The sequence below is a fragment of the Brachionichthys hirsutus genome, chromosome 16 (assembly GCF_040956055.1).
Source record: "Brachionichthys hirsutus isolate HB-005 chromosome 16, CSIRO-AGI_Bhir_v1, whole genome shotgun sequence".
Taxonomy (NCBI): Eukaryota; Metazoa; Chordata; class Actinopteri; order Lophiiformes; family Brachionichthyidae; genus Brachionichthys; species Brachionichthys hirsutus.
In genome coordinates this window covers 6,406,101-6,430,755 of record NC_090912.1, presented here as the reverse complement: position 1 = coordinate 6,430,755, position 24,655 = coordinate 6,406,101, and the positions used below count along the sequence as shown (strand labels likewise).

At 44.1% G+C, this 24,655-nt stretch overlaps 4 protein-coding genes across 4 annotated transcripts; 1 reads left to right on the top strand and 3 right to left on the bottom strand.

The window, feature by feature from the left end:
- Nucleotides 1–1,256: 1,256 nt before the first annotated feature.
- Nucleotides 1,257–4,670, bottom strand: noxo1a (NADPH oxidase organizer 1a). Its single transcript, XM_068749996.1, has 8 exons — nt 4,605–4,670; nt 4,446–4,526; nt 4,285–4,357; nt 3,999–4,182; nt 3,269–3,459; nt 3,086–3,202; nt 2,868–2,985; nt 1,257–2,540 (listed from the first exon to the last, which is right to left on the bottom strand). The coding sequence occupies exons 1-8, from the start codon at nt 4,668–4,670 to the stop codon at nt 1,829–1,831; spliced, it is 1,542 nt and encodes a 513-aa protein (XP_068606097.1). The 3' UTR covers nt 1,257–1,828.
- Nucleotides 4,671–6,649: 1,979 nt separating this feature from the next.
- On the bottom strand, nt 6,650–9,296 carry gid4 (GID complex subunit 4 homolog). Its single transcript, XM_068749813.1, has 7 exons — nt 9,243–9,296; nt 8,870–9,130; nt 8,578–8,637; nt 7,305–7,412; nt 7,021–7,122; nt 6,812–6,942; nt 6,650–6,713 (listed from the first exon to the last, which is right to left on the bottom strand). The coding sequence occupies exons 1-7, from the start codon at nt 9,294–9,296 to the stop codon at nt 6,650–6,652; spliced, it is 780 nt and encodes a 259-aa protein (XP_068605914.1).
- A 922-nt stretch (nt 9,297–10,218) lies between these two features.
- On the bottom strand, nt 10,219–13,042 carry drc3 (dynein regulatory complex subunit 3). The gene is made up of 12 exons (XM_068749812.1): nt 12,883–13,042; nt 12,676–12,792; nt 12,383–12,549; nt 12,109–12,255; nt 11,881–11,988; nt 11,690–11,802; nt 11,424–11,598; nt 11,181–11,312; nt 10,955–11,025; nt 10,723–10,834; nt 10,462–10,593; nt 10,219–10,344 (listed from the first exon to the last, which is right to left on the bottom strand). Exons 1-12 carry the CDS (start codon nt 13,040–13,042, stop codon nt 10,219–10,221), a joined length of 1,560 nt encoding a protein of 519 aa, XP_068605913.1.
- A 751-nt stretch (nt 13,043–13,793) lies between these two features.
- Nucleotides 13,794–24,655, top strand: LOC137905408 (target of myb1 like 2 membrane trafficking protein). The gene is made up of 16 exons (XM_068749644.1): nt 13,794–13,854; nt 16,582–16,666; nt 17,823–17,901; nt 18,266–18,415; nt 18,532–18,666; nt 18,756–18,902; nt 19,113–19,229; nt 19,652–19,785; nt 19,918–19,960; nt 20,107–20,272; nt 20,559–20,667; nt 20,916–20,991; nt 21,650–21,724; nt 23,770–23,829; nt 24,339–24,375; nt 24,510–24,655. Exons 1-16 carry the CDS (start codon nt 13,803–13,805, stop codon nt 24,653–24,655), a joined length of 1,611 nt encoding a protein of 536 aa, XP_068605745.1. The 5' UTR covers nt 13,794–13,802.

Sequence of the window (24,655 nt, the reverse complement as noted above, 5' to 3'; positions counted from 1 at the left end):
CACCGATTGTGCAAGTTATCCCCTTAAAAAGATGAGGTCTGGAATTTTCATCATATCTAAACTTCAACTGTGAGACGATATGGAAGAAAATAAAATCCAGGAAGTCTTGTATGATTTTTAAATAATTTATTTGTAAATTCTTGCATAAAATAAGTATTTGGCAGCTACAAACAAGCCAGGACTCTGGCCCTCGCCGACCTGTTACTTTCCCTTTAAGAAGCTCTGCTAGCTCCCCACTCGTTACCTCTATTTGAACTCGTTACCTGTAGGTGAGACACCTGTCCACACCTTCAAACAGCCAGATGCCAATTTCCACCATGGCCAAGGCCCAGAGGGCTGTCCAAGGACAGCGGGGACATAATTAGAGGTGTGGACAAGGCCTTGGATAAGCCAATCTACGATAGGCAAGCAGCCTGGTGAGAAGAGGACCAGCTGCTGGAGCAATTAGAAAGTGGAAGAAGTACAAGATCACTGCCAATCTCCCTCGACTTGGGGCCAGCGCCCCGGGCGACTAAGGGGCGGCCCGTAAGAAGCATGTCATGGTCCAGGAGTGGCCGAGCCGGACTCCAGACTCCAGACCCAGTCAGCGTTGCCCAGTGACGACCCCAAAACATCCCAGCTCTAGAGCTCTGCATGGAAGAGTGGGCCAAAATACCAGATACAGTGTCCAGACCGGGTCGAGAACTACAGGAAAGGTTTGACCTCTGACATTGACAACCGAGTATTTATTTTCTGCACCATTCATACAAATTGCTTAAAAATCCTGTAATTTTATTTCCTGTATGTTTTTATTTTTTATTTTTTATTTTTTTATTTATGTTCCGTCCCGTCTCTCACAGTTGAAGTGTACCGATGATGAAAATTACAAACCTCATCTTTTTAAGGGGGGTGACTTGCGCAATCGGTGGCTACCAAATGCTTTCTTGACCCCACTGAATTCGAACCTTTGACCGACTGCGCATGATCAGTAATGAAAGTCATGACAGAAATGCTGTTATAAATCGTCCTGTGTACACGAAGCACTTAGTCATCACAAGGAATGCTGCTAATCCTCCGATGCATTTGATGAATGCTTTCTTTGTTGCACCTGACAAGATGCTATTGTTCCATTACGGGAAATTTAGAATCCGTGTCCACGAAGCTTGATCCAAGCTCAAGGCTAAGAGAATAACTAATACTATTTGAAAGTATGCATCAAAGTAAATCTGCAGCGGCATAAGAAAAAAAACACCCACAGAGACTTTAATTTCCCCAAAATGCATTTATTACTTTCAAGCTCTACATGAATACACCCATAACTGATTGTCACCATTATTTTACACACACACACCTCATTCTTCAGGCCGAGTTGGCTGCAAACCTGCTTTTAACAGGAAGCCCATCGGAGCCACCAAATGCACATTGTTGTATTTGCACACGTTTCTGCGGTCAAGGGAAGAAGCCGCACATTAAAGATGCAGGCGATGCACAGCGCTGATCAAAACGTATCTAAATAAAGCATCAATCCAAACGGTGGCGAGGCGCATCGGGAAATCCGTCCCGACAAATGATCTGCACGCTGATGATTTTTACAACGCATCCTTTTGTACATGTTCAGTAGTGATGCATCTCTCAAAGATTACACGTGAAACATCAAGGATATCTGTTTTTAACCAGTCAGATTTCTACACTTTTACTGGGAAGAAAAGAAAACGGTGAAAGAAGTTGATAGCTATGGATTTCTCTCTTCTTAATGTCTCATTATTTGAAAATAGAAAAGGTTGTAATTAGCAGAATTCAATCCTTTGCGAAACTTCATCTATGCCGATAGAAACGTATATAAACGGCTTCACAGGATCACTAACGGGGCTTGTGTGGGCGACGGGGATTTGGCTGCGTTCTTGCGGGTGACGGTGGAACAGCGGGTGCGGATCTCGCTGGCATGCGGTCTGGGTGGGACCTTGGGTGACGCTGGGTATTTGAATAGGTTGGCATCAGAGAGGCTGGGGCTCAGTCTGGTGTCGGCGCTGCTCGTCGTGCTCAGGCGGCTGCGAGGCCTGGGCTGGGGCGTATCTCTGTGACGCAGCTGCTGTTCGTTCAAGCTCTGGGTCAAACTGAGGGCCGAGCTTTCCGAGGAGGAGCTGAAGTCGTCGCTGAAGCTGAGCTCGCTGCTGTCGCTCAGATAGCTCCGCTCGTCTTCGTCCATCTCCACTGTGATTTTTGGTGGAGGGTTACGCCTCGACGGCATGGGGGATGGGGTGCGCGCGGCACGCCGCACGTTCCTCGGCGACGCCAGAGGACGAGGCATCTCACCGAGGACGGTGAGAGAGTTGGACCTCTGCCTGGCCTCCGGGGGCCGCAGGCCAGGTGAGGGGCTCCTGATGAGTGGAAGCGGCGGCAGGCTACTTTGCGAGCTGCTTAGCTGAGGGGACTGCGGCTCCGGGTTGGGGGAGGGGACGCTAAGGTCGAGCTGGCTCGCAGTGAGGCGGAGTCGAGGGCTGCTGTTGTTGTTGTTGGGCTGCAGGTACATGGTGGGGATGTAACCGGTTTTGCCATTGTGCCTGTTGTGTGTAAAAAAACAAACAAATGAAGAAGAATGCAGCGTTGAAATCTGAAATTCACGCTCGACGCTTTCGCTGCAGATCGCTTTCCTCTCATTGCACAACGTCCATTCATCATCCTGCCCAGAACCTGTTCTCTCGGTTGTCTGACAGTCGCTGAGGATTGTTCTCGCATCCGCCTAATCATTCCTACGAACCGGAAAGGTGAAAGGCGCAACAATCCTCGCGTTCCCTTCCCGCTGACTTCCACCGGCATGTCTCGGGGGACCGTGGCAACTACATAGTCTCTCTAATGACGCTGCGGTTCAGCCAAAAGTGGAGTAATACCTGATGAGCCACCAGCCGTTGTCGGACTGCAGCAGGACTTCCACCACGGAGCCGATGGCGACACTTATCTCGTCGCTTTTGGTGGCCTTGTAGTTCTTGATGGCCGTGTAGGACATTGCTAAAAGTGATGGAGAGTTCAGGACACGATGGCGGCGCTTCGACTGCGTTTGCGTTGTGTGTGTGTGCAAAGCGCTCATAAATCAGACTCCTCGCCATACCTTTTTCAAAAGACCCATCAATCTCATCTTCATCATCGAGATCATCCTCGAGCTTCTCCAGGTAGGGGGCGGGGAACCAGGCCATCTGCTTGTCTTCCTTCTCCACCAGCCACCACCCTGCGTCCCACACCACGCATCAGGTCTCAGCGCATTTCGAACCGCCACACGGACTCTCCCACCCACCTCCTTTGTCTTTGATGAGGACATCGACTTTTTCGTCGGCGGCCACTTTGAACGGTTTGTTCTTCGTGTCTTTGGTCTCGTAAGCGGCCACACATCTGTACGTCTCCGTGACGAACGGCTGGGTCACGTGGCTGATGCTAGCCGGCCCCGCATCGGGCCTGATCTCGTCGTCCGACAGCATGATCAGGATGCTGGAGAGGAGAGGAGTGGTTTCATTTTGCAAAGAGAAAGAGAATACGACCCCCCCCCCCCCCCACACACACACACACCTTTCAAAACGCTTCCAGGTGGATCCTCTCAGATGCCATTTAACATTATAGATCTCAGTTGTTTTACATTCTTGCTTCCTTCTATTGTTAATCATTTTAGGGATAAACTACAAACTCATTCATTTGTGTAAAGAACTTTTTTTTTTTGCACCATTGAGGGTTCTATATTGATTCTCTTCCAAAGAAACAATTAGTAAAGGGTCAAAGACTTTGTTATATGTATTTACACATATAACAAAGGCTGCATCGTTTACTTCTGTGTCCTTGTTAAAAGGTTCTATCAAATTATGTTCATGCATGTTCTGGAAAATGGCCTTTAAAGCAGAATTCGATGTAATGGACTGCCTTTTCGTTCATATAATATAAAATATGTTCCGCATCCTCTTTGAAGTGCAGCAGATGTAGGTTAGTTCTCGTCCAGAACCCAAAAGGCAATGGATGCATATGGATGTTCCGCCTACCCACTCTTGGTGAACTCGGGTTGGAGGTCCTGGTCGTTGGGGTGGAAGAACTGGACCACTTCTGGAGACTGACAGACCCGCGGGCCGCAGTTCAGGAGATCATCACAATAGCTCTGCAGGAACTTTCGGCGCTCCAGAGACTTCCCGGTGCCCTTCTTCTGTTTGGTGTTCAGCATATGTTTGTCTGAAAGCACAGCGAGCGCGTGCGCGCGTGCTGTCAGAGTCCCATCGGGATGCGACTGCGTAATTCCCATTGCGCAATTTACGCACACACACATATATATACCTCGAAATTTGGGGATGACTCTGTCGGACTTCTTCATTTTACTTCCGGAAGGGAACGATTTCTTCAGTTGTTTCTGCCGCATGAATGAAAGTGTTATTAACAAACACGCACGGGCGACCGTGCGCGCGCTGTATAGGCTGTAGTATAGGTTTTATACTCACGTGCATGCTCTCGAAAGCCGCAAAAGTTCTGTAAACCACAATTTCATTCTTGTCCGACCAGAGCACGGAAGCGATGTACATCTGGAAGAGGGAATAAATGATAGTTAATCACACCGCATGAACGCGCAGATCCTTGTGAACGCGCTCTGCGGCGCTTACTTTGCCTATTTCTTTGCGTATGACTCCAACTAGTCGGACGCTGATTGGATACCGCTGGCCGTCCATGGTGCACCGACGCAGGCACAACGTCGCGCCCTTGGTCCGCTACTGAAGCAGGCGCGCTCCGCAGGTGTATTTGTAGCGACGCCCCACGCAGGTGTGGCCCGTCCCGATGCCACGTATACGCGCAGCGTCACCTGCATGGATACCAGGAAAGTCCGACGTTGCACAAAAAGCTGCAGCTCGTCAATCAAGTCAAGCTTCATTTACGCAGCATGCCTCAAAATCAGCAAGGTTGTTAATAATTGTAATCTCATCAGGAAGAAGAGACGAGATGGATCCTGAAGGGAATTATTAAAATAATCCCAGATTGGAGGCAGGTCTGTTTAAATGCGCGCAGTCCATCCACCAGAATAAACACGTGACTGTAAAAATCTTTATTTAATCTCATTCTATTTTTCTGTTGTTCTTGTTTTCCCTTATGAAAATAAAGTTTTTGAATAAATGTTTATGAGTGTGTGTGTTTTTTGTGTGTGTGTGTGTGTGTGTGAGGAATGTCCTGTCCGCTCCCTCATCTGAATAAATGTATTCCCCATCAGTGGAGCTGGAACCCGGACACTCCTCATTGTGAGCTATCTTTAGCTCTTAATGCCGCTCATGCAAACAACAGAAAGCCATGCCAAAGCCATGCTGTCACTTTGTGGGTTTTTTGTGTGTCACTGTACCCGTCCATTATGTCCGCCATGGACGAACCACACTTTAAGATTATTGCCTATAATGTTCTCGAGAAGGGATTAAGGATTAGTCATTGATCTATTCTGGAGGAGCTTCCTAAACAAATGATTCGTTGTCGCTGAGAATTAAGTAAATCAGATAAGCGCCAATTATAATATATAAATTATTATTATTATTATATAGCTTGGTTGGGAATCCGTGAGAAGCGATTGGAAGGGAATTGGAACATTCGGTTCTCTGCTGACATCTAGTGCCAAGTTATGAATCAAGTCGAGGACTATTTCTGTGTCTCTACACTCTTTAAAATGAAAGCAAAAATGTCAACTAACAATCAGTGTAAGAAATAGATCACTCTTTATTTCACTTCACAAAATGCACTCAAGATTCATCAACACAACAGATTCTTTGAAGTATTTGGTGTACTATTCAGTCACGATTCGCAAGGAAACTCTCATTAACATTCCTTGTATTGCTTTGCAACATTTTGTGTGTAAAATGTGTAAATGTTATTCATTATTTTAGAGTCATCTGAATGGCAACGCCCCCCCCCCAGCAAAGAGAATCGACTTATGCTGCAACTGCATGTGTGGAAGCAACAAAAGTGGCAGCTCTGCATTTCAAACACAGAAACATTCATTCATAATCTTTTTTCAAATGAAACATTACAAACATAATCATTCCCTTTTTTTTTTAAAGAAAACTTTATAGCAATTAAAAATAAGGCAGCAAGTTTTCCCCATAAGTGTCAAAGGAGGTTTTATTACTCCTATCGAAGCTTCCAATACTGGTCACCGTTATTAAATATACCTCCTCATTGTCTTACGTTATCCTACCCAAGGTCTGCTATGATTAAAAAAATAAAGCAACCTGGTTATAAAATATGGAAATAATCTTTGGCTTCTATAAAGAAATATTAATTTAAAGTCTATTATATATACACACAATTGGATATTTATGGCCTCACGGTAATCTTGACCCAATTATCTCTCACATTCAGCTGTTCCCCGATCAAACGCTCCCGAGTAACAGACCATAACGCCGCTGGTAGTCTTGCAGAGCTCGCAGGAGAAGTAGATCATTACCCGCCGGTGCTCCTCTTTACTGTGTTGGGTCAATATCACAAATCTTTGGGTTTTACTGAACAAAACTCTTTCCTTTCTGACCGGATGATTGTCTTCCTGCGGCGAGGAATCCAGGTCAGCTCCACTCTTTGCAGCAGAGGACTCTTCATCATTCGTGTCCCATTTAAGCGCAGGTCAGTGTGGACTGTCCCCTGCTTGACGCAGTACTCGTCTGCGTGTACTTGCTTGTCACCGAAATTCATAGATAGGCATACTGTGCTCTTGAACGTGGTTTAGGTTTAGAGACTGGTACCTGCAGATATAAGTAGAAATCAAAGAAAAAAAGAGCAAGCATTAACTTAGCAAAAAAAAAAAAAGTGGATTTAACTGCTGTAAAATGCTGGTAAGCACCATTCTGAGCTCCGATGGAAATAGTAGCCATCAATAGTGGCTGTCGACTTCTGGAAGCAGATGTAATAGAAGCCAGCAAAAGAAGCTCCGCTGATGTCTTTGATGGTGTGATCTGGGACCAGAAACTGCTCCTGGGAGAGAAGTGAAGGTTAGAACTTAAAGCTAACGCAAGTGCCAAAGGAAGGACAAGAGCAGAATCGAGCACCGACCTTCCACCTCATGAAGACGTAGTCGCCGTCGTCCAGCGCCTCATAGTCAAAGTCGTCAGAGTTGAAACTTCTGGCATATTTGTAAAAAGGTTTAAACTTTCCCTGTGAAGAGTTCCAATAAATATTATAAAAGAACAGAAACTAAAAATGAAGTCCAACTTTTACCACATTCACGTGGAAAGCAACTCACAAAGCATGCAAATATAGATGACGACCCCCCCCCCCCCCCAGCGATGGTTTCACCATGTTAGCGCTGCGTCAGCAGAGAATCAAACAGGACAAACCCAGTGCTTTCTGTCCACATCCTCATCTGCGTCCCACTTCCTTGTTAAAAAGGGTCTTTTCCGACTTATAATTTCCCCGGCAAAGAACGTTGTGAGGGTGGGATATTCCTGTCACAAGAAAGACAACAGAAAGGAGAGAAATGGCTGATGCGTGCTGAGGCGAGGCGGGGGTCAGGGAGTCACCGGTGTTTGTCTGTCTGTCTGTCTGTCTGTCTGCTTGTTGGCAAGATAACTCAAGACATTCTGGACGGATCTGGATGGAATTGTTAGGAAATGTTGGGAATGTTTAACAGGAACAGATGATTACATTTTGGTGATGATCCAGAAGAGATCCTGGATTCTGGATCACTTTGAAATTTTCGTTAACATTGCAGTCAATGGAGCTTCAAAATGTGTTCCTCAATATCTCAGTTGATTATTGATCGATGTTTGTGGAATTTGACAAAGGTATGTAGGGTGGGGGCTTCCATCTCTCCACCGAATCTCATCTGGATTAGATCCAGAATGACTTTAGGGAAAAAAATATTAGTACATTTTAACATTGAAAACTTCCTTTACAGATTAAAAAAATCTGTTTAAAAAAAATACACACCAACCCTGATTCACGTCTACTTTTCATGGTTGGTGTATAAAGATACCAAGAACAATTTAGAACCTTTTTGTGATGATCCAGATCACCATGTAAATTTAATCAAGGGGAATGAGCTGCTTGGTGGAGGTCTGCGCTCTCTGAGTGCTTTTCTAGTTTCATATGGAAACAATGACACGAAAATCTAAACAGGCAAAAGTGGAGCGGAGATCATATGATCACGTAAAAATCACACTGCACCTGTATACTCTACGCATATTATACAGGTGTGCATACAAATATATTCTACTAAATGAAGATAATCACAATTGATCTGCTTTCTCTGGCTGTCATTGATCATCTGCCCAGGATGAAACACCAACAATTATCTGCCGTTTCAGAGTAATTAGCAAGTTTACACCAGACGCATAACTTCAGTGGCGTAGAGACACCCTGCGGCTGCTTGGCTGCAGCCAAGGGTCACTCCAGGATCCTGTTGACCTTTCCCCTCCAGTGTGTTAAAAAAGGTAACGAACATGTAGTTGACAGGCTTGAGTTAAGGACGAGATCCTCGGCTCACATTTACGTACATTTTCTAAACTTTAATCACAATTTAACCTGTATTAACAAAAAAATAAAAGTTTTAATTCAGTCTATAATGGAGTAGATCTTAGTATGTCTAATACATGTATTTATTCATTTTACCTCAGTCAGACCTTTGATTTTCAGGTATCCACACAAACATGAGTCTTCCACTGTCACATGCTGTCAAAGATAGGGGGAAAAGAACAGTTTATCAATGTATTAAAATTCGAAGTCATGAATATAAAATAATAATAATAATAAATACAGGAGGACTGTGAGAACAGTGAAAAACATACAATCCGGAATCTGCGGCACTTTGCGTGAATGTTCCAGGTAGAGTCACCTGAGCTGGCTCGGGTCACTATCGAACGTCAGCCAGCATGCAAAAGAGCAAAAGAGTAATTCACGTTACCTGCAAGACAACCTCAACGCCGTACGAGTTGCCTTTGCTTTTTTGAAAACCCCGAAACTGCGAGCCGCTGTACAGCAGCGAGGTGGCCGCCCCCGGCTGGTGCGTGTTGATCGGCGCCGGGGGATCCAGACAGGCCGAGGATCGGCAGGCCGTGGCCGTGTGACCGCAGCACTCTGCACGGACAGGCATTGTGAGCGCGAAAGCGTCACCACCGTCATGAACTTTGTGAATGAATAAAACACGGCTGCGGACTCGGAGAGACTGGACGGGACGGGATCGTCCGACAGCGACACGACATCCGGAACTTTGCTCATCCATTCACTGGATCGATGTTTGTGGAGCGGACGCAGAACGCGTCATTTCAGAATCCAACTTCCCTGGATTTCATTGGATGGAGAGTGGCACTCATGTGCCACACCCAAAGCATTCTGGGAGATGTATTCAAATTTCTACTATACTAAAAATTCGCAATGTAGAAAACAATTAAGAAAACAATTAAGACCAATAATTAAGGTCTCGTTTTGTATTTATTCTGGCTTTGACTTAACATTTGATCTGTTTCCTAAAGATGTATTTCTTCTGTTTCTCATATTTAATTTATAGATGACACAATCCAATTATTGTCTGCCTACACATAAACAACAAATGAAAAACTATGTAAAGTTTGTACTTTTCTTCTGATTCCTATTTTTATTATGATATTTGACTGCACATATTTTGTGCCAATTAAATTAGTGAATTTGAATATATAACTCTTTAATAGTTACTCTGTAAGTCTTACATTCTGTGTGGACTTTGTTGTTCTCCACGTGTCTGAGCGGGTTCTCTCTGGGATCTATGGCTTCCTCCCACCTCCAAAAACATGTGTGAATTGGACACTCTAGTCTAGATTGTCTGTAGGTGTTTATGTCAGCGTGAATGTTTGTTTGTCTATTTGTGGCCTTGCACTGAGCTGGCGACTCATCCAGAGTGTACCCCGTCTCTCGCCTGTAGCCAGCTGGGATAAGCTATACAGCATAGCCTTGCGACTTGTATTTTGGATAAGCTGCTGAAGACAGAAGATGAATGACTGACTGACTGAATGAATGAATAAATACATGCACATGCATCTGATTGCTTTGGGAACAAGCAAAGGAACCAAAAACTGATCATAAAAATATCTCTAAAATTTCCAAATAGACAGCAAATATGGTGGAATTATTTTTCAAAAATATTGAATGGATATGGAAAAAATACACAAATATATTCAGTTGCACACAGTGAAATGTGTATAATTGTTCATTAACTTTTGAATATGCCCCATTCTATTTATTTTATTGTCCCCCCACCCCCACTTAATACATCAGGCACTATTTTTGGGGAAGTAGTTCTTGATGATTCTTCTCAGATTCCTCCAGTTGCTTCCTCAAATGGACGGCATATCTGTGAACATCTGCGAGGCGCATGTCGTGTTGCTTGGCTACTTTGTCTTTGATCTATATCAACCAATTAAAACAAAATGAAAACATCATTGTCAGATTAGGAGGAGAGTTTTTTCCATCTATAAAAAGTGTAAATATGGGTGTTTGTTAAACTGGATTTCAGGACCACACCCCTTCAACGAGAGCTGCTTTCCAGGCATTGACACCAGTAACCAGCTGAGTTTCTCTGTCCCTGATCTTTACCACGTGGTTATCATGGGTGGTGGCCAGAACACTCCTCACTTCTGTCTCATTTGTAAACAGCTGCACAGAAAACACACGCGAAGGGTTAAAGTAACTGACACTGGCAATGAAAAATATCCTCATCTGAGTCTGACACATTCAGGGCCACATAGTAAATTGGCCTTCACGCCTTGTGATAGTGAGACTCACCATTTCTTCCTCTTTCGGCATGTCATCCTCCGTTGCATTCATCAAAGTTTCCATAGCAATCTCTGTTACCTTCTCGTGATAATCTTTGTCCAAATCTTGACACTGTGAAAATGTACAACTGTGTCAAGGAAACTGTAAATCAACCACCAATATTCCAACGGCGATGACCAGGAAGCGGAATTATTAAAAATGATAGAAAGCCTTTAAGATGATGCACATCAGAAAAGGATATAGCCCTTGAGCAGATTCAGCAAAGTTGTCAATCATGTCTGAGATGCTGACGTCAAAAATTTGGGTGATGTCCTGAAACAGAAAACTTTATTATGATGTAGGATGTGGGATGAAGTCTAAACTGTGATTTTGGAACCTGCAAAGACATGTTACTTATATAATTAAGCCTTGATTTTTGGGACTATACTTTTCATCAGGTTAAATTGAGTTTGTCCACCCACACCTACCTCCAGCTGGCTCACCAGCTGACACTCCAATGCCAGGAGACTGTTACAGAGTTGGTCGATGTTATTGTGGTGGTGGTCGATTTTGACGCTCACTAGATTTGGGTCTGACAACTGCTTCAGCTCCGCCGTTACCTATAGAAAGGGGCGAATACGAGAGTTCATGTTGCACTAATAACTCATTTACAAAGTTTGATGAGCGTAGCCACATGTAAGTTTGAAAACATCCTGGCACTCTTTATTTACCTTTTTGTGTTGCTTCTCAAACTCCACCAAAATCTGTGATGCTTTCTGCTGGCAGTCTGTCATAGCCTCCATGTGACCGCTGTAGAAGGAGCTCACCTCTGCTTCTCTGCGCTTGTGTTCAGCTAAGCCTAATTCAAATATCTGCATAAACAATGCCAGCATTTTCTGTTCAAATGTAATTGCCAAGGTCAAGGAATGTATCTTATACACCACTAATAATACACATGCATGGATTAGAAAAAGAAAAAAAAGGCAACAAAGGATATTGTTCCAGCAGAGGCGCTACCCCAGGCACAGAGTACAGGCTCTCTGCCTCCGGATCGTCTTTGATCATGTTCTTGAGCAGATCAGACCCATTTAGGAACTCCACAAAGGCATTCTGTAGGAAAGCACTGAACTTATATATCTTGTGTAGAGCTCAGAGGAAAACAAATAACCATATCCAACTTAGTATTACTCTGTGTAATTTGACTTCAGCTTCCACTTTAGCCTCATTAGCTCTTTCCAGCTCGTCGAATTTTATTTTCTCAATAACAGACTGGAATTTGATGGATGCCTCTTTTTTCTGCACACAGACATATGTGAGTTAGGTATACAGTTTTCAACACCATACAAAATAACAACAACAACAACAACAAAACATTATGAAACATGAGTTTGTGTCAAAACAAATGACTGTACTTACTGTGTCCTGGTCAATTAATCTACTGTCCATTGACATCAATTTTGGGAAGTGGGCTGCGATGGAAAGTTTGTAACTGTCATCCTTAGAGACAGGATTCCCATGTAGGATGAGGCTGAACAGATCCACAAACTTCCTTAGATATAACACCTTTGAAATGCACGACATTTGCATTTGGTTAGGTATTTTATTGCATAAAATAAAACACTTGAAACACCCAAGGGTTGCTCATAGTGTGTGATTTCTGCAAAAAAACAAAAAAAAAAACAAATGTTACATTGTCCAGCTGTCCAATAAGGTTATTTGCAATGTGGAAATGTGTGAGTTTCTCAAGCGTGTCCATGTTTTCAATGACAGAGATACTGTTGTTGGTCAAATTCAGCACTTCGAGTTTCCTCAATGATTCCAATCCCTCAATTTTCTCAATGCTGTTGAAGGACAGATCTGGAAGACACAGTAAGAGGCATTATTACTGGTGGTCACTAAGGCGGTGTTTATGATATTCTCTACATCTTTCCATAATTATGTAAGAAAGTGTGAACAGAATGAAAACATAGAGTTTGGTCTTACTCAGCCATGTCAGATTAGCCAGACTGTCTAGACCTTCAATCTTATCTATGAGATTGTTATTCAACTCCAGCCTGGTCAAGAGTGTGAATTCACATAAGTGGCCAATTTTTGCAATTCCTGTAGAAAAAAAACAAAACAAAACAAAACAAATTAACCTCAACATAACATAATGACGCAAATAAGAATCGATATAGAAACATATCTCACTTCTCAATGGCAGTTTTAGTTGAAGGATTTCACCGTAGCTGATTCCCTCTGTCATTTCAACACACCGAACAAAGTCTTGAGGAAGTTGCTCTCTCACTGCCTCCCATACAATCTCCTCATCCATCACGATGGGCTCAGATTGAACCCAACGCGCATCCATCCTGCTGCTTAGGGAGGTTAGAGGCTCAAATTACGTAAGCGTCTCCTAAATAAAAGAAACTCGATCATGTTTTGCTTGTTTTGATCTTGTTTTGTTCAGTCACGATGGCGTAGATACGTTTGTGGTAGATTCGTTATCAATCAATAGCTGAGGATGAACGAATAAATGGATTAATCTACGAGACAAACATCACTCGATGTTAACAACTCATTCATATATAGATATATTTTGATCTTATATCTTTAGTTTTCATTGTTTTCCTATTGATATTATGGAATGGAATAACCATTTAAGTAAGAAACTGCTTACCTCTGTTGACTACACCGTTGCATAGCAACTAGCTCACAGATAAGCTGCGTTCAAAGACTTTCATATTATATGAAAACAGATGTTCACATTAACTCGGATTTGAGTGTAACGACAATAAGAAATTGAATTTTTGCTGACGTGATGACGCAAAATTTTGCATACAATTATTAAGAGGTATACTTAGAGATAAGTGGATATAATAATCATGAACATCAATATTCTGGATTTTAGCATCGACACACGAGTTTCCCTTTTTTATTTTAACAAACCTGAGAATAACTGCAAGATTAATTGTGTTTTTGAACATAGCATGAGTTGCTAAACATGATTGGCTGGTCAGATCAATGGTCTGTTTTTTTGACCAATAGCATTAGTTCTCAGGCAGCCATTAGTAGCCCCGCCTCTGTGGCCACAGCCTCCGTCATTCCCGAGTGGACTGTTTATTGTCAAGATGGAGTTCTTGCTTGGCAATCCTTACAGCACGCCCGTGGGACAATGTATCGGTACGTTTGCCTCGAAAGTATCCGCGAGAGATATGATACCCCCCCACCGCTTTACGCAATTTGAGTTTGGGCAGGGATTCGGGACTTTAAAATATAATTTACGGGACATGAAACGCCGTCTCTCGCCAGCGAGCATCCTCACAGCAAACGTCATCTGCTTGGAACGAGCTACTAGCTAATGTTAGCCAGCTAATCTAACACGCCTAACGCCGCTGTCAGAGCAGTGCCTTTACTTTTACAATGCAAGACATTTAAAACTGGAGACATTCTGCGTAATGAAGCTACATATGGGGTAAAATGTATTTTTGAGCCTCAGCCAATTTGAAGTTGAGTATCCCTGTAGTTCCAGGACAAAAGGTGACACTTGGTCTACCTGGTCTGTAGTTCTTAAACTCAAGGATCAATGCTGTGGTGATTATTCAGGTTATTAACGCTCCTCTTTGCTGCATCTGGATATATCAGCTTTGACCTGTCTTCACTGTTATATGACCAGCCTTTCTTTTAATTTCTTGATTTGTAAACTTTTTTTTAAATTACATTTGAATACAAAAGTTTATGAAGTTTCCACAGTTCCTGTTTCATTCATATTTACCTAAGCCTCTGCCAGTTGGGAACCAACTCATACTTTATATCAACATATAATGTTTTCGTTGTTGACCTTTGTCAAACACTGCAGTTTTCTAAAGTATTTTGCGAATCCACCTCATCTTGTGTGTCTAAAAGGAGAGTGTGTTGCCCTTTTCTAAATAATTTGTCAATTAAATTGTTAAACAGCTTCTTTGTACCCTGGATGTAAACAGTTTGGAGGAAGGACATCCATTTGAATGAGTGGGATTTTGCCAGCCACTTCTGGTCAGCCGCTGTGTGTCATGATAGGCCAAGATGGCCCTAAAGTACGCAGGGGGCTGGGATCCATATCACAAAGATGGCGGCATCTGTCGCCTTCCGTTGCTGCAGTGTGTGGCATTGTTCAGCCAGGTGTCTGTGCGGAGAGACGATGTGTGAGAGATCTTTACTGACGGATAACGTCTGATGGGTGATGCATTCTGAAAAAACTAATACAGCTCAGAGTTTTGTTTCTATGTGACTGAGAAGGTGGTGAATAGCCCACGCAGGGTGGGTACCACGTTGGCTCAAGTTTAGCCAGAGGGGTGTGTGTGTCAAGGTCCGGTCTCTGTTGACGTGACGCTGAACAAATCTGATACGCAACAAATGAAATACCGCCAGAGGATTCTGTGAAATAACGTCCAACAATCTGTTTACGCTCAGCCGTAGCTATTTATCGAGGATGTCATGTATGAGGGGAAGTTTTTCATGTTTACTTGTCTTCTTCATGGTCGAGGCCCTTTGCCCGCTGTTCTCCCTGAATTCCATTTTTCCTAACAAATGCGTATCGGAGTGAATTGGTGTGTACAGAGAGGTCGTCCTGGTGGTGAAGTGGTTAGCACAGTCATGTTGCAGCAGGAAGGACCTGAGTTCAAACCTTCCAGCTGGTTGGGTATTTCTGTGTTGAGGTTGCATGCTTCCTCCTCCTCCTCCTCCTCCTCGCCTCTCGGTGTTTTGACTTTCTTCCACAGTGAAAGGCACAAAGGTGATGTTGATCTGTCACTGAATGGTCCAGCGTTGTGAACGTGAGTGTGCAACGTTGCATTGGCTATGCTGAGGCTCGTCAACCCCTCGTGATATCCTGCAAAGGGTACACAGTTGTAGTAAATAGACACGGGCAAGTATAAAAGCTTATAAAACAAGCGACTTTAAATGCATGAGAAAATACACGAAATCTGTATTTTACTCTGTGTTTTCTAATGAAGGAATTTCGGCTATTTGACCAGACAGCCTTCCTTTAAGTATTATTAACTACACGCTTAAGAGTATTCATTATTATTTGCATCTATTGGGTTATTTCTGCTGTGAAACTCCTGTTATTGTGGAAAGCGGAAGCAAAAAATAACAGAAATGGTGTAAATGCAGTCAAAAGAGGACGAATGATTAGCGCCAGTGGAATGTGTGTGTGTGTGTGTGTGTGTGTGTGTGTGGAAAGAATCAGAACGGGACAGAACCTTTAGAGATTGAGAGGGGCACAGATCTGTAACTTTAGTGGCCGCTAACGCCTGACTGGGGTGGCGTCCATCCTCAGGGCCGGGAGGATTGACTTTGAATAGATGCACACATGAGGCACTGAGCTTCATCAGCAACGCTCCCGTTCGACGTCGTTCTCGCTTGTTTCACACAGATGATTATTTCTTTCCTTTTCTCTATTTGTCTGTTAACCCCCGCTATGCACGACCTTGCACGCTGACATAACGGATGGATTTCAGGGGACGTGGGGGGAGGAAGGAGACGGAGCGAGGAACGCTGCGATGGCTGCCGGTTGTCACAGTCTGGATCACATGATTTCCTGGCTGCAGCCCACAGTACTATTAAATCGGTGGGGTGGAGTGTGAAGGGGGAAGCGGGTCTCTGGCTGAGAGCGCAGCTGAGTCATGCACAGAGATCGCTTCACGTTCCTGTGAGATCTGTCTCTAACCTAAAGAAGTGAAATAACGAAGCACGTGCACAAATCTAAAGAAAGCTTTAAAAATAAAAAAGAGAGAACGACAGATTTCTTTCGCTGAAATGCTTACACGACAGACATCTTCTCACACTCATTCACACCTAATTATCAGTCACAAAAGGTATGTGGAAATAAAAGCATGTGATGGATTGTGTTTTTATGTTTTCCTGCAGAAAGGGCCACAGATGGAGGCCTGCAGACGGAGGACTGGACCCTCAACATGGAGATTTGTGATATTATAAATGAGACAGACGAGGGGTGAGCTGCTACACCGGCGATTACACCGACAACACTCGCTTAAAAATCAACTTTATGGACATTCTATTATTTTAATAGCAAGTCTATTTGGTAGGGAAAGACTCCTGGTTCCTGAATTAGTCAACCCCAACAACGTTCGCTGTTTTTTGTGACACACGGTGTGACTCGATGCCTCCAGCAGCACAACAGGAAGCCTGGCTCTGTGTATTTATGAATGAACTACTTATGTCAGTCTCCTCCGTCAGAAGATGTCCCCCCTGGGTTTATAAGACACGCTTTTGATTTTACGTTGCTGTGCTTTCTCCATCGTTTATAAAGGTTCCTTTCTATCAGATCTCCCCCATGCGAGATATTAAGGGGATTTAATGTGCAATAAAACGTTTTCTAACTTTTGGAGCTACTTGCGCTTATCTATTGAAGAAAGGTTTCTAGCTCCGCACACTGAGGTGTATTAATGACAAAGTTTTATCATCTAAACAAATGAAATTCTGAAAAGATGTCTGCCAGTAGGATTATTGAATCTGTCTCTTTCCATTCCCGCTCCCTCACATTCCCCATGCCTACACACCGTCATTGTCTTGGCATGCGACCCGGAGAGCTCGCTGTCACGCCCAAAGCACATTCAGGACGGGAGTTCGGCTCCGCAGAACACAGAGCGTCTTGTCTTCGACTAGTGAGACGTTGTGCGTGCGGCTCCAGACTTGGTCTCGCGGTTCAAGAGATGCTGCAAGGAAAAAAAAAAAGAATTCTGCTCGAGTGTTTTGTCAAAACTCAGTTTTCAAATGCGTGACCAAAACATTCAAAACCAAACAACGTCTGTGAGACGAAATCTGAAGCTGACTGCTGCCCAAAGAATCCACGTATCAGATTTAATGATCCGTCTCCCTCTCCATCTCTTCAGCCCCCTCACTCCATAAATGTACCGCATCTCACTGAGAAATTCGTAAGAAGCTTATTGCATCTAATAGACGAGTAGCGTGTGGCTACTCGGCTTCGATTTAGCCCTTTGGAGAAATCAATAGTCAGATAAAAGAAAAGAGAGACACAGACGGTGCGATGCTACAGATAAATGCATTATTTATTTCCAGTTAAAGACACTGCGCCCGCTCTCTGCTGGGGAACGCTATCCGACTTCTCCTGTGCCGTTTCCCTCCAGGCCCAGAGACGCCATGCGGGCCCTGAAGAAGAGACTGAGTGGCAACAGAAACTACAGAGAGGTGATGCTGGCGCTGACGGTGAGGGGGGGTCAGAATTATTATTGTTTATATTCTCAGGACGTTTTGTCCTGCTGTTAGTCCAGGCGCCGCTGCATAAAGCTGCTGTGCTCCTTGTCTCTTCGCACGTCCATGTCTTCTGAGCGCCGTTTGTCTGTCTTTCTCTGTTAGAAGCCCCTTTGATGTGATGACGGCATCCCAAGTGAGATATCTCGTGGAATAAGAACAGTCTTTCTATTTGTGTTTTTACCTGGTCCCAGCAGGGATCAATAAAGTGTTCCTGATCTGATTTATTTCTCCAGTGCCTCCTGATTTCCAATTTAAAAAAAAAATAAAAAAATCTATTTGTCTATGTCACATCTCCGCTCTCTCTCTGTTCCTGCAGGCTTTGGAGACGTGTGTGAAGAACTGCGGCCACAGATTTCACGTCCAGGTGGCCAGCCGAGATTTCATTGATGGCGTGCTGGTCAAAATTATTTCCCCCAAAACCAACCCCCCCACCATCGTTCAAGACAAAGTGTTGTCCCTCATACAGGTATTGGGTCTCTTTTAGTGACCCCTCTGTTTACTGACCGACCCACCGTCCTGGTGCAGGTGGTCACACAGTGTGTGTGTGTGTGTGTGTGTGTGTGTGTGTGTGTGTTGTGGCAGGCCTGGGCCGATGCCTTCAGGAGTTGCCCAGATCTAACTGGTGTCGTCCACATCTATGAGGAGCTGAAGCGGAAAGGCGTCGAATTCCCGATGGCAGACCTGGATGCGTTGTCTCCCATCCACACGCCCCAACGGGTGAGGAGAAACAAACCGTAACGGCAACAACAACAACAACAACAACAACAACATCTGTGTAAATGTATACAGCGCCGTTTCTCTACCAGGGTACACCGGAGGTGGACCCGGGTATGATCAAGTACCTCGCCCCCCCTGCCTCACCTGCTGCTGGGACTGCGAGCCCCTCCCCAAGGCCTTCAACTACCACTCAAGCCCCCCACGTACCCAGCATTATTACAGCTACCCCTGAGCAGGTGATGGGCATTAATGGATTTTTTTTTAGCACTCTTAAAGTGAAGCCATTTATCCGTAAAGGCCCATTTCACTGCAGTCCGTCAGTAATACAGATTTATTCGAGCTAAAGTCATTACGTTTTTGGTTCATAACTGGAAGCTCTGATTCCTGAAGGAGCGTCTGCTCTGCCGGGTGTAAGTAAGAGGCTCTTTGACCTGCTTTACTTTTAGATCACGCGGCTGCGGAGTGAGCTGGAGGTAGTGAGGGGGAACACCAAAGTCATGTCAGAGATGCTGACGGAGATGGTCCCTGGACAGGAAGACGCGTCTGACTTAGAGCTGCTTCAGGTAAGAGACTCATGAATGCTAGTTTGCGTGCTGTAGCTTGTGCTTAGCCTAAAGTGAACTTAGTATCTTTTCTGTTTTTAAATGAAGATCAAGGCAAAAACAACTAGAGCAATCAAATTAGATGTTTTCCCCACATAAAAAAGTCTATTAAGTGCATCCTGTCTGGTTCATAAATAAATCACTCTTAATACATGAACATTTCCACATATATTATAACATAAATATAATTGTCATTTAAACAAGTCAACCTCAAACCCGTTGGGATTACATTCAGCCACCAGGGGGAGCAAGGACTTCAGTTTTCAGACAAAAACGCTCATCCCTGCAACAACCGAACCAGCGGCAGTGGATGTGGAAATATTCATGGACCTGGTTGTGAACCAGTGCTAATGATCAATCTGTCGATGTTCTAATCTATCAAGGAGCTGAACAGAACCTGCAGAGCAATGCAGCAGAGAATGGTCGAGCTGATTTCACGAGTTTCTAATGAAGAAGTCACTGAGGAGCTGCTGCATGTCAATGATGACCTCAACAACATTTTCCTCCGATACGAGAGGTGCGATCAATCAAATTATCAATCGGTCTTTGTATTCGAGAAGTGGACTTGCTTAAAGTTGGTTGAAGACGTTCCGTCTCTCATCCAAGAGGCTTCTTCGGTTCTAACGGAACCCTTTTGTGCCACTTGCAGGTATGAGAGGTACAGGTCGGGCAGAGCAGCACAGAACGACGGGGTGAGTGTCGCTAACGCGCTGGCGCTAGCCGGTTTCTGAAGATAATCTGCCGTGTCCCGTCTGTTTACGCTGTGGCTAGCTGATGGAGGCAAGTGTGACACTTTTAACAAACCTCGGAAGCCCCATGTGTTTCCGCTTTCCTCCAGATGCTGAGTGAAGCCACAGAGGACAACCTGATAGATTTGGGTCCGGGCTCCCCTTCTGTGGTCGCGCCCAGGATCTCCTCCAGTTCCCCATCCAACTCCACGGCCACTGCCTCCCCAGCCCGTAACCCCACCACAGCCTCGCTGTCCTCTGCACTGGATGCTCTAGGTAAAAACAAAATGGTGTCGGTGCTGTAGAGAAAAGGGAAAAGGCCCTTGATGCCTCGAGATCCGATGGATCACGCCCACGCATTCAGTCTCCCAGGAGCTGTAACATGACATCGCTCCTCCCGACGAGCCTCTGCAGGCAGCAGAGGCGACGATTCCTGATCTGGCTATGAAGCGGAAATAAGACCGGCCACTTCAATTCTTGGAGTCCAGAATTGTCTGCGTTTTACTGTGCTCGGTATCGCGGTTCCATTTCTACATTGTCCTGTTGCGGCCTCCCTCTCCAGATGTGGCTTCAGACAGCAGCGTCCCATCCTCTCAGTCGGGACACAAACAGGATGACTTTGACATGTTCGCTCAAACCAGGAGCAGCTCTCTGGCCGATCAGCGCAAGAAGTAGGTCTAGCATTCTCGATTTCACCTCTGGGCCGAGCCCCAACGCTCTTATTTTGCTTTTCATGTTGTCATGTTCAGTTTTGTTCTGAAATGTTCACCGCGTTCTGCCGTTCTGTTCCTGTTCTTTTGGGCCGGGGACATATTTAACAGCATTTTTTCTGTCTTCATTTTTAATAGTGTCTGTTTAATTTCTGCATTCTCATTCTGCTGCTTCGGTACTTTGCTTTGTTCTTTGCACTTATGCGCAGTGTGAAGTACGAGGACCCTCAGGCTCTGGGCGGCCTGGTTTCGGCTTTGGATGTGAGACAACAGAACACGGGAGGGGTGAGTACTGATGCGCGGAGTTTAACACAACGTCCATCCACAAGACGTCTCTGCAGCAGTCTGTCCTCGGCCTCGCCCTAAATGAAACGCTCTGTAATGACTGAATACATTCGGGCCTGTCTGCAGTGAGCCTCATTAGAATAATATCTTGTAACCTGAAATGCCTTTCATAAGAAACAAATCAATGCCATTTCTTCTGCGTAGACATCTGTTCTGTCTCTTACCCAAACATGGATTCAGATTTTAAAGCAGGTATCAGATTTCTTTTTTTTTTTTTTTTAGTATTCCATTCGGGGCTTGTTTATTTAAATAAAACCTCACACTGATGTAATGTTACCTTCTGCAGCCTGAACACAAAGCAGTATATATATATATATATCGGTGGTTATCCCTGTGTGTACAGATGATTCTGAAACCTGAACCGCTGTATACAAACATGACCATTTTATTACCGCAGGCATCCTGAGCCTTTGAATCTTCCTTCTTTTTTATTTCTCTCACTTTCATCTTCGTGAAATGAACTTTTTTCACCATTTCCCTCAGTTCTCCCCCCCCTCTTTAAATCACACTTGCATATTTGACTTCTTCTCTCTGTGCTACGCTGTCGTGGGCTTGCTACCGTCGTTTGGTGTAAGGTGTTGTTCTGTTGTTGATTCAGCTGAGGGTAAAGGGGGATGATAATCCAGCAGATCAGGAGCTGCCCATAGACAGCTGGCTTATCACCCAAGGAATGGTGAGGACTCCATCCACAGTGTGTCCTCCTTGCCCCTCCCGCTTATCCGCCATCAACCACCTGCAGCTTTACCCTCATGAGCTGCACGTCATTTTTCAGCCACTTCTCACCTCTCTGTCCTGAAATACTCAAGCCCCGTACCAAACCTAGCTCCCCCCCCCCTCTGAGAACATCTACCTCCATGTCATGTGCAGATAATATAGTGATGGGTGATCTGATGATATGTTAAAACCTGAAAGCGTATCAACTGCAGGTGATCTGTAATCCTTTGGCAACGTTACAAATCAGGAAACTGGATTATTTGTATTTAATTTACTGGATTAATTGAAAACGGACATTTCATACAACAGATTCCAGGATAAAAATTAAAATGCATTACTTTGGTGAGAGAATATTATTTGTAAAGAGATGTAGGTTTGAATCATATTACCCAACTCTGTAGCGCTGACATGGGCAAGCATTTGTAATACTTCCTCATCTGTGGCTCCTCTCAAATGTTCCTGGATGGAATATTTCCATGATCTGAATTAGTTTCTTAGCTGCGACATGCTAAAACAACAGATACTTCAACTACACAGCAACGGACTGAAGCAGACCGAATATCAGAACCAATATACGATATGAGTTTTGGACTCGACATCGAGGCTTATTTGAACTTTTGTGATTTTCATGTCAGTTTTCTCAGTCGTATATGAAAGGGCCTATAAATATCAGTACTATTGAGTTTTTCCAGGAGCGGTAGCATCTGTGTCCTCAAACTCAATTGTAATTTGTGCATTAAATTATGAAATGTATCTTAATTATTGATGTTTATCAATAACTTTAATCTGCAAAGTAATAGCAACTATGTTTTTATTAAATGTAGTGCAGAGGAAATGTAAAAACAGAAATAATCAAATAAAGTAAAAGTACCTCAGGTTTGTACTTTGCATTTCGTATGAGTAAATGCACATACCATATTTACTTTACATTTTAACACGTGTTTGTATCAATTTTGACAGTCCTAGGGATCAACCAATGACAAAACGCATGGGCTGATTCCTAGGATTGACGCATCAGGGAATTCTGCTTCGCTGTTTGCTGTGTAGAGCGTATTTCTCAGCTGTCCTCTAACAGTCCTTGGATCTTAGATAACGCGCTGGTTAGTAGTATCACACTAAGTTGAACTAACTGATTAAACCACGAGCAATAACACTGATAACCTTGTGAGACTAGAGATGATGTTGTGAAGTAATGTCTTATTTTCCCCCACCTGTTCACCGTTGCCTGATTTTTTTTTCCTGCGAGTAATTTCATTTGCCTGGACCTCTTATTTTGAAATTAACTTTGATCTCACAGCGACATGACCTGGATTTTTAATGTGGCATAACAAGAACACAGGAAAAGGTTCTATTTGTCCATTCAGCTTTGTTTGTCTGATGACCGTCCAGCGCTGACTTTGACTTCATCATGTAAGCAGTAAAACAATGTGGAAGACGACAAGTTCAAGTTTCCAGTTACACACACACACACACACACACACTGCCGATCACCGCAGTCCCTGCAAACCATGCAGCATTCATGAGTGCAGTTTCTGTGTGGTTGGTCGCGCTTCACAAACGCGTCTGCCCCTCGACGGTCCCTGCGCCTGCAGCTTCTCCCATGCAATCAATCTCTTAATCACATTCTAGTGATTTGCTAATTAGCTAATGTTGTGGAATAATTAGTGCTGCTGTGTGACATTAGTCTGCAGCTGTTAAGCCATGTCAGCGCTACAGCACTAATGAGAGCAATACACAACCTGGGAGCTCTTGTCCTTGTCAAAGATGGCCGAGTAGCAGATTGTCACACATGACAAAATAAGAGCACAGACTCAAGGGGGGCGTCGAGTGCTTTATTTTGACGGATTTTTGTTAAAAGAAATTTGCCGAATATATTTTTTGACCATTTTCCTTTCTGAGCCTCAGTTGATTCCTGTTATTTGTCATGTGTTTTGCTGTTTCTGTTGTCTTGTGTGGTCCATCTGTTGCGTTCCTCCTTGGTTTGTCCACGGCTTTGCTGCATAGATCCCCGTTTCGCAGTCCTCTGTCATGGATGACATAGAGGAATGGCTCAGTGCCGATGTGGTGAGACTTGTTTACCTTGATTTATATTTTTTCTCTTCTTTCTCTCTCTCTCTCTCTCTCTCTCCCCAATCACTCTTTTGTTGTGTATTTCTTATTTTGGTAGCATATTCCCTCCATTCACCTTATGCGCTTCTGAAAATGTGACTTTATTGTCCTTTCACATGTCCTTTCATTCACTGTAAACGAATAGCTTTTCCACAAATCACTGTCGTGTGACAAGTTTCCTCTGAGGTTTGAATTACAAATGCTGGCAAGCGCTACTGCTAGCTGAGGGATGCATGTGAAGGCTGTGGCGATGGGCTCAGAAGAGTTACTTGTTGTCCACCCGTTGGACCGATGGGCTATTTCTGCATCCCTCGTGACCTTTTATGAATATATCTCAGATCGTGTTACATTTATATGAGTCGTTTTGATGCTTTTATACAGTTCACGTTGGTTCATTTAGTCTCAAATAAAGACAAGCCCATTAATGGTTTTATGTCATGATGTCCCCCCCCCCTTCTTCATAGAAAGGGGATGCTGCAGAAGAAGGGGTGACCAGTGAAGGTACGGTATATGCTATTTCTGTCTGACTTGCTCCAACCTGTGAGGTTATATATTCGTTTTCACCGGTTCTGATTGATAATGAATCACTGTTCAGCCCTCAGATCTGTGCATCTCTGTCGATTTGTTTTCTGCAGAGTTCGATAAGTTCCTGGAAGAGCGAGCGAAAGTGGCAGACTCTCTGCCTTCACCCCCCGAAGCCGAGCCGTCTCGCTCGGTCCGGGCCCCCGGTGGCTCCCACAGAAAGGCCGAACGGACAGAGGATGCCCTCTTCGCTTTGTAG